Below are 12989 nucleotides of genomic sequence, written 5' to 3'. Positions count from 1 at the left end.
AAACAAAAGAATAGACAAATGAACATAATCAGACTATCTGTATGAAAAATAAATAAATAAAATAACATAATGATAAAATAATATATACAATATTTGAATAACTTAACATTGATTTGTGCCAAAGGGACAGATGAATGTTACAACAGTGAATGTTTAAACAATGTTGTGTTAATAATTAACTTATGATTTTGAAGATACAGTTCTTGGGCTGAATCTTAAGCTGTTTCTGTTACTACAATTATGGAGAAGATGGTTAGGATTGCAGTCAACAAAAATTTTCCGACGTTTCGGCCCACTTTGTAGAGCTTTATCAGGGCTGTTCAAGTTGATAGCTTTAATGACAAATTCACTAAGGAATAGGAAGTGAATGTGAAAATCACCAAAGCTATTGACTTGAACAACTCTGATGAAGTTCTACAAATAGGAACGAAAAGTCGGAAAATAAATAGTTGTCAACTGTTTTGTTTCTCTTTTGACCGCGACTTTGACCATCTTTTCCATAATTTGAAATTATACGTTCAGCTGTTTATATATATATATATATATATAGTTTTGATGTTATTATTTATATTTTTTTCTTCCCCCACTCTCTCTCTTTTTAATTTTATGCTTTTAAAAAAAAGAAATTGGATGTTGTAATTATTCATTATAATGTTGCCTTTGACATATTGTCATTGAAAGGCAGTGGTATTTGTTCCGTACATTAGCTTTGTTCCACCTCCTCTTGTTGTGACTGGGTTCTATAGGCCTGAGGCTGTTATTGTGTCCTTATAGGCATAACGAGGATACTGGGTATTATAATTCAATTATCTAATAATTAATCAGTATCAAATTGTTTTTAGTAATTATAGCGATAAAAATTGTTAACTTCATTTAACATTTTGTTTTATTTATTTCAGTACCGGCTGAGCCATGAATCGACGAAAAAAAGTGAATTTTCTCCCGAGGACCAACCAAACAGTAAGTAACTTTCAAAAATAGATTTTGGATGAGATTTTACTTTTCAAGAGTAATTTAACTTGAACATTTTATAGGAATCAATTATCTTGTAAAGAATATGCATTGTAATTAAAGTGATCTATTATTGATTTCGAAAAATCCTTTTTTAAAAAAAAGGTTTAATTTGTTCTTATTCGATATTAAATGATGAATAATTCCAAGCGTCTTGAGTTAGAATAATTTGATTTTAAGTAATTGTGGTTCAAACCTGTACTTCCTATTGTAGTTCCAACTAGAAATACATTTTGCCCCTAACAAGAGAAATACCAAAAAAGAAAAAAATCACCGATTTTTGTTTGGTTCCTAAAATATAAGACACGTGCCTCGATGTTTGGGTAAGATCATTGTTGGGAAACATGTCTGGATAGTACCTGCAGTCTGGCCACTTATGTCAACCCTGAACGGCTACCTGGAGCTTGCCACCTCTTGTATTGGAGTTCTATATTCTCAGGACCATAGTGAAGTAAATATTGACTACATTAGGTCGGAATCGAACCCACGGCGTTCCGAACCGACCTCAGGTTATTCACGTCGGTTTGAAAAAAAAACAGGGACGAAGCCTTCTGAGTTTTTAATAGGTTTCCTTAGATAATGGGTCCTATTAATTCGGAAAGACTCCATTTTATTTTTAATTTAACGTCAGGTGAAATTTTTTTTATTATCTATCGAAATTTACATCTGTATATTATATAATACATTCAGTTAATTTGATCCTAGTTAAAATGGAGTATTACAGGCGTGTAGATAAACTACCCATTGGTAGCACTCTAATGACATTTTACATTAGCAGGTCACGTGGTCATCTTATCAGGCGCCTCGGAGGATTGTCAGAAATGGAAGAGGATGCAATGTTAGAAACTAGGGAGTTTAAGTGGTTAGGGAGTTTATAATGGAATGAATGATATCTGGTTCGGGCTAGATCGGTTACTTAAGGTTCATTGAGGTCTTTATGTATGATTTTATTTGTAACAAAGTAAGGAACATTGAGGATTGTATGTATTGGATACGAGAGGAATTCGTAGGTTTAGTGGAGCCCCAAAGTTCAACTCCATGTCCAGATTGGACTTATTAAAGTCATGTAGAATGTAGATCAGTCTTTTGTAATGAGTTGGAAGCTTAGACCGTTTGTCTAGTGAGTGCTATAATAGTCGAAATCGACGTGTAGTTTCCTGTCCTTTCAGTCTTGTGTGAGGATTCCAGGTTAATCGTTTGTTAAGATGTAGTCCAAGGTAGCGGATCTGTTCGACAGGGGTAAGAGTAACATTATTAAATGAAAATGTAGGGCAGTCGATAGGTTTAAGACGAAGAGTAAAGTTGATTTGATGGACTTTGTTGGAATTTATCTTAATCCTCCAATTACGACACCAATCTTCGAGGGCTGTGATATGGGATTGAAGAGTTTGGGATACAATTAATGGTTTATTATTAACTGCGAGCACATATGTGTCATCGACAAAAGATGAAAATTTAAGTTGTTTTTTTCATCATCCCTTTCATGCCTTGGCCTTGAACATCATTTTTCTTCATTTCACTAGAAACTTTGTCCACAGAAATTGTAATCTTCTATTTTAGTTCAATGTATGTGTCGTGCTATTAATTAATATTTTTTTAATTTTATTTACCTGTAGCGGTATCCATAAAATCTAATAACATCTAATGTAAATCTAAACACCCAAGTTTTAACTTTTCATTGTGTTAGTGTTACTTTCATTTTTTTTTTTAAATTATTAATTAATGTTTTTAGGTTTCAAATTTATAATTTAATTCCTAACAATCGACTCTCGAGAAAATTCTCCCACAGTTAAAAACGCCATGATGATTTAATATTCCATTATTAATCAGAGATAAGCTAGAATATAGCCATGATTTATTACCTGCAAAGTTTCGTGACCGTTGATCGTTTAGCTACTTTAGAAGTGTATTATATATTCCATTTATTTTTTCTTTTGCAGAATCTATTAATTTACTTTTCTCATAGAAAATCCAATTTCCTATTACTAATTTATAATTAACAGTTTTGGAAATTTTCTATTTATTTGATGAAACGGAAAATTGTTAAGTATCTTGTCTCTATCACGGAATAAAAGTAACTATAAAAGTACCCATAAGTACTGTGGGCAGTTGCTAATGGTACTGCATGAATTTAATGATATAAAATAAGGCTTACGATGATAATGGATGTTTGTATTAAACAATTAATAAATGTTTTATGGTTTAAATGCCCTGGAATTTTTAAATTAGTTAAACACACACCTTCTAAATTACCTCGTTTGCCAATTTAAAACAAAGTTTATTTTAGACATATAGATAGACAGACAAATAATTTTATTATGAGACAGTGTCCCTTCAGAATAACATATAGGTATAATTAAAATAAATCAAATCTAACTAGAAATTAAAAAATTAAACTAACGCGATTTATACGCTGCCTACAATATAAATAAATATAAAATCCGTAAACGAAATATTATAAATTCCTATTATCAATTAAAAATAAAAGAATTATAAAGTTAAAAAAATCAATTGATATGTAATAATGTTTAATATATACTTCGCCTAAGAGCGGACCAACACTTATTTTACAAATTATACAATTGTTCATTTAATTGTATAACTCGTTGTTCAAATTATATAACTGTAAATTACTTATCATTTAGTTCAGTGTATTATAACTGTTCTGGACGTAATTTTCAACTATTCTTTTCTACAACAATTTCTGTCTTTTAATTTTTTACGAGCCATTTTCATTCATCCACCTTATAAGTAAAATACAATATTACACGGTGATCACTAAAAACTCGTTTATGTAATTGAGTACAATAAATATAAAAACAGTAAACAAAAAAAAATCTTATTCTAAATTAGCAGTTTAATATTAAAATGAAACGATATAGCAGAAAAAGAATCTTAGTGTCTTTATTTACACACTTCATAATGTATTATACAAATACACAATACTGACTGATATGTTTATTAACCGTCTTCCAGAGAGATTTCGCTTGACAATTTAAAGAATTGATTATTTTTTTTTTTTTTTCTGTCAATATACATAAAATATTTTTATCACCTCAACATCTTCCTACTAAATGAATTATTTATACTATCGTTGTTTATTATGTCCTCTGACTAAAGATTACCGTTTAAATTAAAAAGTTAGAGTGCTACCAATGGGTAGTTTCTCTACACGCCTGTAACACTCCATTTTAACTGAGATCAAATTTACTATATCTGTTATAATGTACAGTTGTAAATAGCAATACATAAATAAAAAGTTCTCTGTAATCTGTTTCTGCGTACCTAGAGGTTTTGTATTGTGATACTCAGCGCCCGTTAAATTATCATTAAATACTTTTAGGAATTTTCTTTAGCTTTACCAATTAATTGCTATGGAAGTGATGTATCTCTGCGGGCTACCTTGCTAAAACTCCAACATAATTGGAAAATAGTCATATATTTTGTAAATACATATTTTCAACGTGTAATATTTATAATAATATGTACCAACTTAGCATGGAACGAAAAAATATTTTAAGAAGACAAATATTCTCTCTTTTTTATATTTACTGACTGTATTTTGCAAAATATAGTTACAATTTTATTTTTAAAAGAGTGGTATATTAGTATATATTTCTAATATCCTTTCCTGTATGCCTGTAATATCTCTTTTGGAAGATTTTAACCATGACAATTTTTATAAAACTTGTAACACCTATTTTTAATATCATGAACTTAAGAATTGTATAATTTCTTCATTAATATAAATATTTTAATTGTTTATTTCATAATTTCATTGCAACAGTAAATTTAATGTTTGTTCTTTTTTATTACCAGATCAGTCCTGGTATGCATTACTTGGCTGGTATTGGTTACTGGTGGGGGAACTTGTCTGGTAAGTGGGCTAGTGGTCCTTTTTGCCAACCTACGGCGGCTACTTTGATGTCGCCGCCGCTATCAAAGTGGGAGTGTCAAGACTCATTTCTCAGAACCGCCACAAAATTAATATTAATAGTCCCTGGTGGGAATCGAACCCACAAAGTCCCTGCGTTACATGGTTGTAACAGTTTCTTAGTTTCTTTTTTACAGTTAGTAATGTAATAGTGGGAGAGGGATAGTCTCGTGCAAAAGACTCCCCATAAATATTTTAAATGCTGTAAACATGAACTATTATAATTAAAAATAATAATAATCAATTACAAAAAAATGGAAAAGTGGTAAGGCACTGTGCTACAAACTCCATATTCTAAATAGCTTAAACGAATGTTACAGTTTTCTACAGAGGTGTCGTTTATTTTACTAATGTGATTAACAGATCTTATTAAGTCGTAATGAAAAAACATGATTTATTGCTAATACTGACAGGGCCAGCAACAATTTCATTAATAAAGTTATTGCAGGAAATAATAATAATAATTGTAAATAGAGAATAAAGTATTAAAGGTCCATGGTTACTAAGAAAACGAAATTATAGAGGAAATAAAGGCGGGAAAAACTTGTTATGTTTTTTCAGACAATCCACTTCGAAGGTGATGTTTGCCTAGTTATCTACAGGTGACCAACCTATTCTAACCAAGGTTGGGGGTCAAGTTTTTCATTTTGTGGGACCACCACTTAATGAAAAAGTCAACGCCCCAAGGCCGGATTAGAACCAGCACCGCCCGCAGACCTCAGAACGATAGACTTACGCCTAACCCCAGCTACGTTGCGGCCCTTGTTATTTTTCTATGTCGAAATTTTTTTTTTTGCTCGCCTCTTCTTTCCATTAACTTAACTCTCCAGGGCTTATTGTCAGCTACAAGTGATACAACATTGAGAGTGCATAAAAAGTAAGTGGATATCTTTAGCTACTCTAGTGCATGTTGTTGGGTTCATTAGAACTATTTTTTAATCTTAAAAGAGTAGACCGCGAGCAGGTGAGAAGATTACGTCAAGAGAGATCTTACAGACTTGGATTTAGATGAAAGATAATAAACTGCGCTGTCGAACCTTCTCGTTCTCTAAACTTTCACAATTAATAACGAATGGGTGCATGTTGATAAGGAAAAGAAATTTCGGCAGACTTATTTATGATTCCGTTTATTTATATAGACAGTACAAGAGCCCAAGAGGAGAAAAAAGGCAGTTATCTCATCCCAATTTTTGATTACTTTAATGAAAACTATGTATTATTAATTGTCAAAAATGATTAGTCTGCCAAGTATAGGTAGGGGGAATAAAAAAAGGCGTCTGTTTCAAAGCCATAAAAAAAAAATTTTATTCGGAGATCTATATCTTAAAAAGTAGGAGCAACACAAGAAAATCTATGAGAACGTCATTTAAATAAGAGTAAATTTGCTAAAATATGAGCCCTATTAGAGTTATTTACGTTAAATAGGTTTTTAAAAAGCAAAATTTCATAAAAATGTTGTATGGCGTACTAAAAAGATTAGTAGTTAGTGAATTTATTTTAAAAAATTTATATCTCAAAAACCATTTGACCTACAGATGTCTGTTAGTACTCCAATTAAAGCTAATTTAATGAGCTATAAAGTAGTTTATGATGTTTATCTTCTTAGGAATAATCGTTTACATTGATTTATAGTTGTTCGGACTGATTTTCATTTGCTAAATTTATATTCATGTGGGAATATCATGAAAACTACTACCCCTACGAAGATAAGTGTCATAAACTACTTTATAGTAAGTTAAATTTCCATTATTTTGAGTGTTGGCAGACATATATGCGTCTTATGGATCTAGAGATATATTTTGTCAAGAAATTAACATTTTGTGAGTTTATTTTGTCAAATATCATAAAAACTACAACTCCTACAAAGATAGGCATAATTAATTATTTTGTAGTAAATTTAACTAGCTTTAATTTGAGCGCTGACAGACATTAGTAAGTCCTATAGTTTTAAAAATAAAGTTTTTCATGAATCAAATTTATTGTCCAAACAACTATAAATCAATTTATTTTAGCAAATGTCCATAAAAACTACTATTCCTACGGAGGTAAAGGTCATAAACTTCTTTATAGTCCATTAAACTAGCTTTAATTTGAGTGCTAATAGACGTCTGTACGTCACATAGTTTCTGAGATATAGATTTCTTAAAATAAATTAACTACTAATGTTTCAGTAGATTTTAAAGAAATTTTGCTTTTTAACAAGCTATATCTCGAGAACTATTGGAAACAGCCGCCATTTTTTAATCCCCCTACCTATACTTGGCAGACTCATCAATTTTGACTAGTAATTATACATAGTTTTTATTGGAGTAATCAAAAATTGGGGTGAGATAACTGCATTTTTTCTTCCCGGCTCTTGTACTAAGAGGAAGTCTTGGGGATTACGGAGACGAACTTTCAGGTTTTCAACATTTGCATACATATAATTATTTATTCATTGCTTCTATGTTTTATTATCAATTATTTACGCTTACTAATTCATAATAAAACCATTCCTAACACTTGGATACGTAGTTAACTCCTTAATACTTATATAATACGCATTATATTAAATAATATATAGGTCGTTTAGAACGAGATGAGCTCCTCGAAGGAACACCGGAGGTTAGTTCTATGTAGCCGGAACGCCCTTTCGCTAGCACAACCTTGGCCGAGATAAGATGTTATCCACCCAATACCAATATTTTATCCTTTCTATTTTTTTACTTCTCCTTTCATCTTACCGTTTATATTTTTTTTTCAAAATCGATGGAATTTACTAGTCAGTTTGTTAATATTATTTTATGCTGGAAAATAGTTTTTAAAAAATTCATTGTTTAAAGCAATGGTTCCCTGCCGGGGTTCCGCCAAATAATTAAGGAAGGGATCATCCCAAATCAACTCAACACAATTTCGAACCATACCATCTTAGATTTCAATATAACTAACGGCTTTAATTTAGAAAAACGGCGTGAATGACCTCAGGAAAGAGGGCGATTCAAAAATTAATGTTGAACTAGATCATAAGAGTTATGTTAACTTATTCTGTTGCTAAACTTGTACTTTTCCTTTTACTTCTCTTATTACATCTTGCCTTCTTTAAATAAAAGAAGAAGTAAATGAAATAGTGCATTGAAAAACAAATATAGCTTGAAGGCTCCTTAGGTTCTATCCCTCTTATCGCTTCCTATGATGTTTAATTGATCTACAACAATCTCTTTGTCTAACTATGATCTTTAGATTCAAAATCTCAGGTCACTCTGTCATCTGTAGCAAATTTTACGGTTTTGTTACCCCCAGTTTCTGAGACCCTTTCATATACCCCCTCTAAGACAGAGACGTATTTATAGTACAAGAGCCGGGAAGAAAAAAAAAACAGTTATTTCACTCCAATTTTTCATTACTTTAATGAAAACTACATATTGTTACTAGTCAAAATTAATGAGTATGTATGGGTAATACAAAATGGCGGCTGTTTCAAAACGATAAAAAAAAAAATTTTTCATTGGGACTTCTATTTCTTTAAAACTACCAACAGAAGTTTAATGTTCTATAATGACCTTTATCTTTGTAGGAATAGTTGTTTGCTAAAAGAAACTGATTTATAGTTGTTCGGCCAATAAGCTAGATTAATGAAAATATTATTTCAGAAACCATAAGACGTAAAGATGTCTACCAGTTTTCAAATTATAACTAGTTAAATTCACTATAGAATAGTTTATAACGTTTATTTGACAAAATAAATTCACAAAATGTTAATTTCTAGTTGTTCGGATAAAATGTTTGATTTTTCTAAAATATATCTCTAGAACCATTAGACATACATATATCTGTCCTCTCTCAAAATAATGGAAATTTAACTTAATATAAAGTAGTTTAAGACACGTATCTTCGTAGGGGTAGTAGTTTTTATGATATTTGCATATGCATATAAATTTGGCAGATGAAGAATTGTCCGAACAACTATAAATCAATTCATTTTAGCAAAAGTCATAAAAACTACTATTCCTACGGAGGTAAGGTCATAAACTTTTTAAAACATAAAAAATCTTTATGGTCCATTAAACTAGCTTTAATTTGAGTGCTAATAGACGTCTGTACGTCACATAGTTTCCGAGATATAGATTTCTTAAAATAAATTAACTACTGATGTTTCAGTAGATTTTAAAGAAATTTTGCTTTTTAACAAGCTATATCTCGAGAACTATTGAACATAAATAGCTCTATTAGGGCTCATATTTTAGCAAATTTACTCTACTTTAAATGACTTTCTTTTAGATTTTCCTGTCTAGTTTTAAAGAAAGAGAGTTCCGAATGAAAAATTAATTTTTTTAACGTTTTGAAACAGCCGGAATTTTTTTATTTTTATTAATTTGGTTCTTGGTAGACCGATCAATTTTGACTACTATACATAGTTTTCATTAAGGTAATAAAAATTTGGGGTGAAATAACTTACTTTTTTCTCCTCTCGGGTTCTTGTACTTTTGTACTGAGAGGAACGGAAATAGTAGTGCAGAGACATTTCATTTGCTATCCTCCCAAATAAGGTGTTGCATCAACGCTCCGGAACAAATTACTAGTTAACTCCTAGTTTCATCCATCATCATCTTCTTTGCTCCATCTCCATTTGGATAGTGGACATATGGCGGACTGTATGTCGAACTCTTACCAATTATAACTGTTTATTTAAAATTTTTCAATATTTTGAAAATCCGAAATGTGGGAAACTTAAGATTTTAAAAATTACTTCAAACTACAAAAATAGTGGTTGGTAAAACTTCTCCGTTCTTCGGTTAGTTAAGAAAATTGCGTCAAAATCGTTGGGAAATTTTAGATTTTGCCTCTCTCTTCCCAAAAAAGTTGTTGCATCATTGCTTCGGAACAAAATACTAATTAATTTCCACTTTCATCCATCATCATCCCATCTCCATTTCGATAGTGGGCATATGGCGGGCTGGATGGAGAACTCATAGACTAATAAAACTTTTGGCGATCTGTCGTGGCAGATTTTACTTGAGGCCTCCGAGGACCTCTCATAAAACCAGTTTATACACCGCATTGAAATGGCTCAACCTTCCATTCTGCAGAAAAAATTTCCTAGGCCTTTGCCCGACTCTCCAGTATAAAACATCCCTGTATTCCAGCGATATGGTAAACCTTCTTAATGTACTGCTCAAACTTGTATAATTCTTCCCCACTCAATATTTGTGAGTTCTTAATTTTTATTTAGTGCCTTTTCCCCTTTAAAAAATTTTTAAATTAGTTTATAAAAATTTTTTTCAATAGTAAACACATTTTTAAATCATGTTTTTTCTTTTAATTTTTTTTGTTGAATTTGTTGTACCATATACAGTGTGTATATACCGATGCCGATGATGAAAAGTAACAAAAGGCGATGCTAAAATTCATAAATAACTAAGCTTTCATGGAGTTCTCGTGTCTCAGAAGTAGACTGTTATTTTGTCTACATAAAAAATATGTACTGATAAAATATTTAAGCAATTAAGATGTGGTGTTCATCGATGTAGGGCTTTCCAACGGTAAAAAAATAAAATTATACAAAACTCATAAATGATACAAATTTCGAGTTTCGTCAACTGAAGTAGAAATGCTCATCAAAAGTCAAATAGAAGGAAACTGTGGTTGCCTATTGAACTTAGTTATTTCTTATATGATTTCGTTATAGGTCTTTTCTTTTTTTTTTAAAGTATTAAATTTATAATTATAAAATGTACAATAATTACTATACTGCTTTGTTATACGCCCTTATGCAATAAATGTTTATTGATAATTATTTTACAACACATTTACATATATTTATTAATATATTTTTAAAGTATTCTTTAGTATTTTAAGAAAAACTCTTATGGGGTACATTTGTTTTTTAATATTTTTTTATCACATGGACATTGAAGACGTACCTAAATCACAAGCATTTTTTATGGTTTTTGACGACCTAAATCTTAATATTAAACCTAAATTGTACATTATTTATTTTCACTGTTCTATTTATGGTATCAGTAATCAATTATCTAAATTATTAAATTTTTGTCTGAGTGGATATAATTAAATGTGATTCATGAAATATACTGATATATTGCAAATACCTTTATAAGATCATTCTAAAATTTATTTTTAAGAAATATTATGAACTTGGTTAAATATTGATGTGCAACTTGGGATTGCTTCTTTGTTTCCGTCACATTGCTTATATTCATACTTCTATTAAAGCTCCGTTGTTGGAGAATCAAATTGGTTGAGGAAGATAACAATGTATTATCTGCGTCATCATGTCCCTAGCCTTATAAAACAGCAAATGACTTAAGTCAACTCGGTCTGTGTCACGCGATTTGATCTATTTCGGAACTATAGCAAAATATCTGTATCGTGAGCCCGTATACCTCCGCGATATCTCCCCTAGTATAAGACGGTCCGTCCCATGCCAACTTGCTCAGTTCGTCGTCTACTTCTTTCTTCACCTGGCTGAAAACTGTCACAGAATGGTCTGATTATCGCAATGGATAAAGGTATAGTTTGAGTTAGTTTGAATGAAACGTCTAGTTGGATGAATAAAAGCAAAATGCTTATACCAGTCAGTAAATGGCCGATGTAGAACAATTCGAAATTCTGACCTGATCTGTATTCTCCGTACTCCTTAAATATCATAATTTTCCATATAAGAAAGACGTTTTTGTAAATGATGTGTTTATAAGCTACTAATTCGATGTATATGTTATCAATTATAAACAAATTTCTACCCACTTACATCTTAGCATAAATTTTAGTGATAGCTGATAACCGAAGACATAAAAAAAAGCATAACTTTCATTAAATTTTATACTGTAATATTATATGTCTACTACCCTTTATTGCAGAAAAAGAATAATAAAATTTTGAAAAATCAATGTATTACAGAAAAAATAATAGATCTTTAAAATTTAGTATTATTTAGAGGTTTACATTTTAAATACATAAATATACTCTTTGTATGTAGAAAATTTCGTATTTTATGTTAACTAATAAATATATTTCCTGTTTCAACAATAATTAAATACTTATAATTTTTGCACAATTTAGAACAAAAGTTTTATTTATTAACTTTTTTTTTTAATTGAACTATTTTATTTGCGTTTTAAACTTCCACATTTCAATGATAATCAAGGTTAAATTGAAATGCAGGTTCATTCCTTTATACCAGAAAAATATGGAAATGAACACATCAGCGAACGAAAACTCACCAAATACCTGTACTGTAGAGTTTTCCGTTATTTCATAATTATTAACTTGAAAAAGCTTTGTTTAATTAATATGTTTAGAATTTAATAAAATGATTTTCTTTTAGAAAAAAAATATTTTGCCTTTTTATTTATTTTAAAAAAAAATAGCAATAATGATGTTTATTATTTATTTTTTTAATTCGAATTTATTAGTTGAGAAAAAATATGCCTTTATATCGGAGCGTTTGATATGTTTAACGAATACTTTTTGGTGGTGTGAGATGTTCTGTATTTCGTGGATATTGTGTGGATGTTTATGTTCTTATCCTTTTTTGTCCTGATGATGCCTGGATTAGGAAAACGTTTACTATTTAGTTATTTAGTAGTTGTGAGTTGTGAGTAGTTGTGAACTAAATGCTTTGGTTCAGGATTTTGACAATAATATTTAAATAACTCAAAGAATATTTAGTTTATTATCATCGAAAGAGTTTTTCCAAAAGATTCAATTCCTGTATTTAAATGAATGAGATTTCTTGAGTTATGTCTTCTATTTGACTACCTTATTTATTTGTAAAAAATAATAACTCGTAATTGCCAAAAAAAAAACAGATTTAATTTCTTGATGTTATTAATATCATGGAACTATGGTACGTGCGGGATTGACTTGTTTGTTGGTGAGAGAGATATGTGTAGAAACTAGAATGCCATGACACCTTGTATCTAACGAGTATTCAACATTTCTTATTATGCTTGAAGAAGTTTGTCGGGGGGTGCGGTCAGCAAAGAACAACATAAATAAATAAATATGGTTTTGTTTATTTGTGTTGTTCTTTGCTGACCGCACCCCC

At 30.3% G+C, this 12989-nt stretch overlaps 1 protein-coding gene across 4 annotated transcripts in view; it reads left to right on the top strand.

The window, feature by feature from the left end:
• Ae2 (Anion exchanger 2) overlaps positions 1-12989 on the top strand; it is a 310706-nt gene that overhangs the window by 148949 nt on the left and 148768 nt on the right. For all 4 annotated transcript variants that reach the window (XM_067052716.1, XM_067052717.1, XM_067052715.1 and 1 more), the window contains one exon: positions 900-960. In XM_067052716.1, coding sequence (XP_066908817.1) covers positions 913-960 — 48 coding nt within the window. In that variant the 5' untranslated portion in view covers positions 900-912. The remainder of the gene's footprint in view (positions 1-899; positions 961-12989) is intronic.

This window comes from Halyomorpha halys, unplaced genomic scaffold (assembly GCF_000696795.3).
Source record: "Halyomorpha halys isolate HHAL.00 unplaced genomic scaffold, Hhal_1.1 Scaffold87.1, whole genome shotgun sequence".
Classification (NCBI taxonomy): domain Eukaryota; kingdom Metazoa; phylum Arthropoda; class Insecta; order Hemiptera; family Pentatomidae; genus Halyomorpha; species Halyomorpha halys.
Note: the sequence above shows the minus strand (reverse complement) of the source record. Positions and strands in the feature narration are given on the sequence as shown.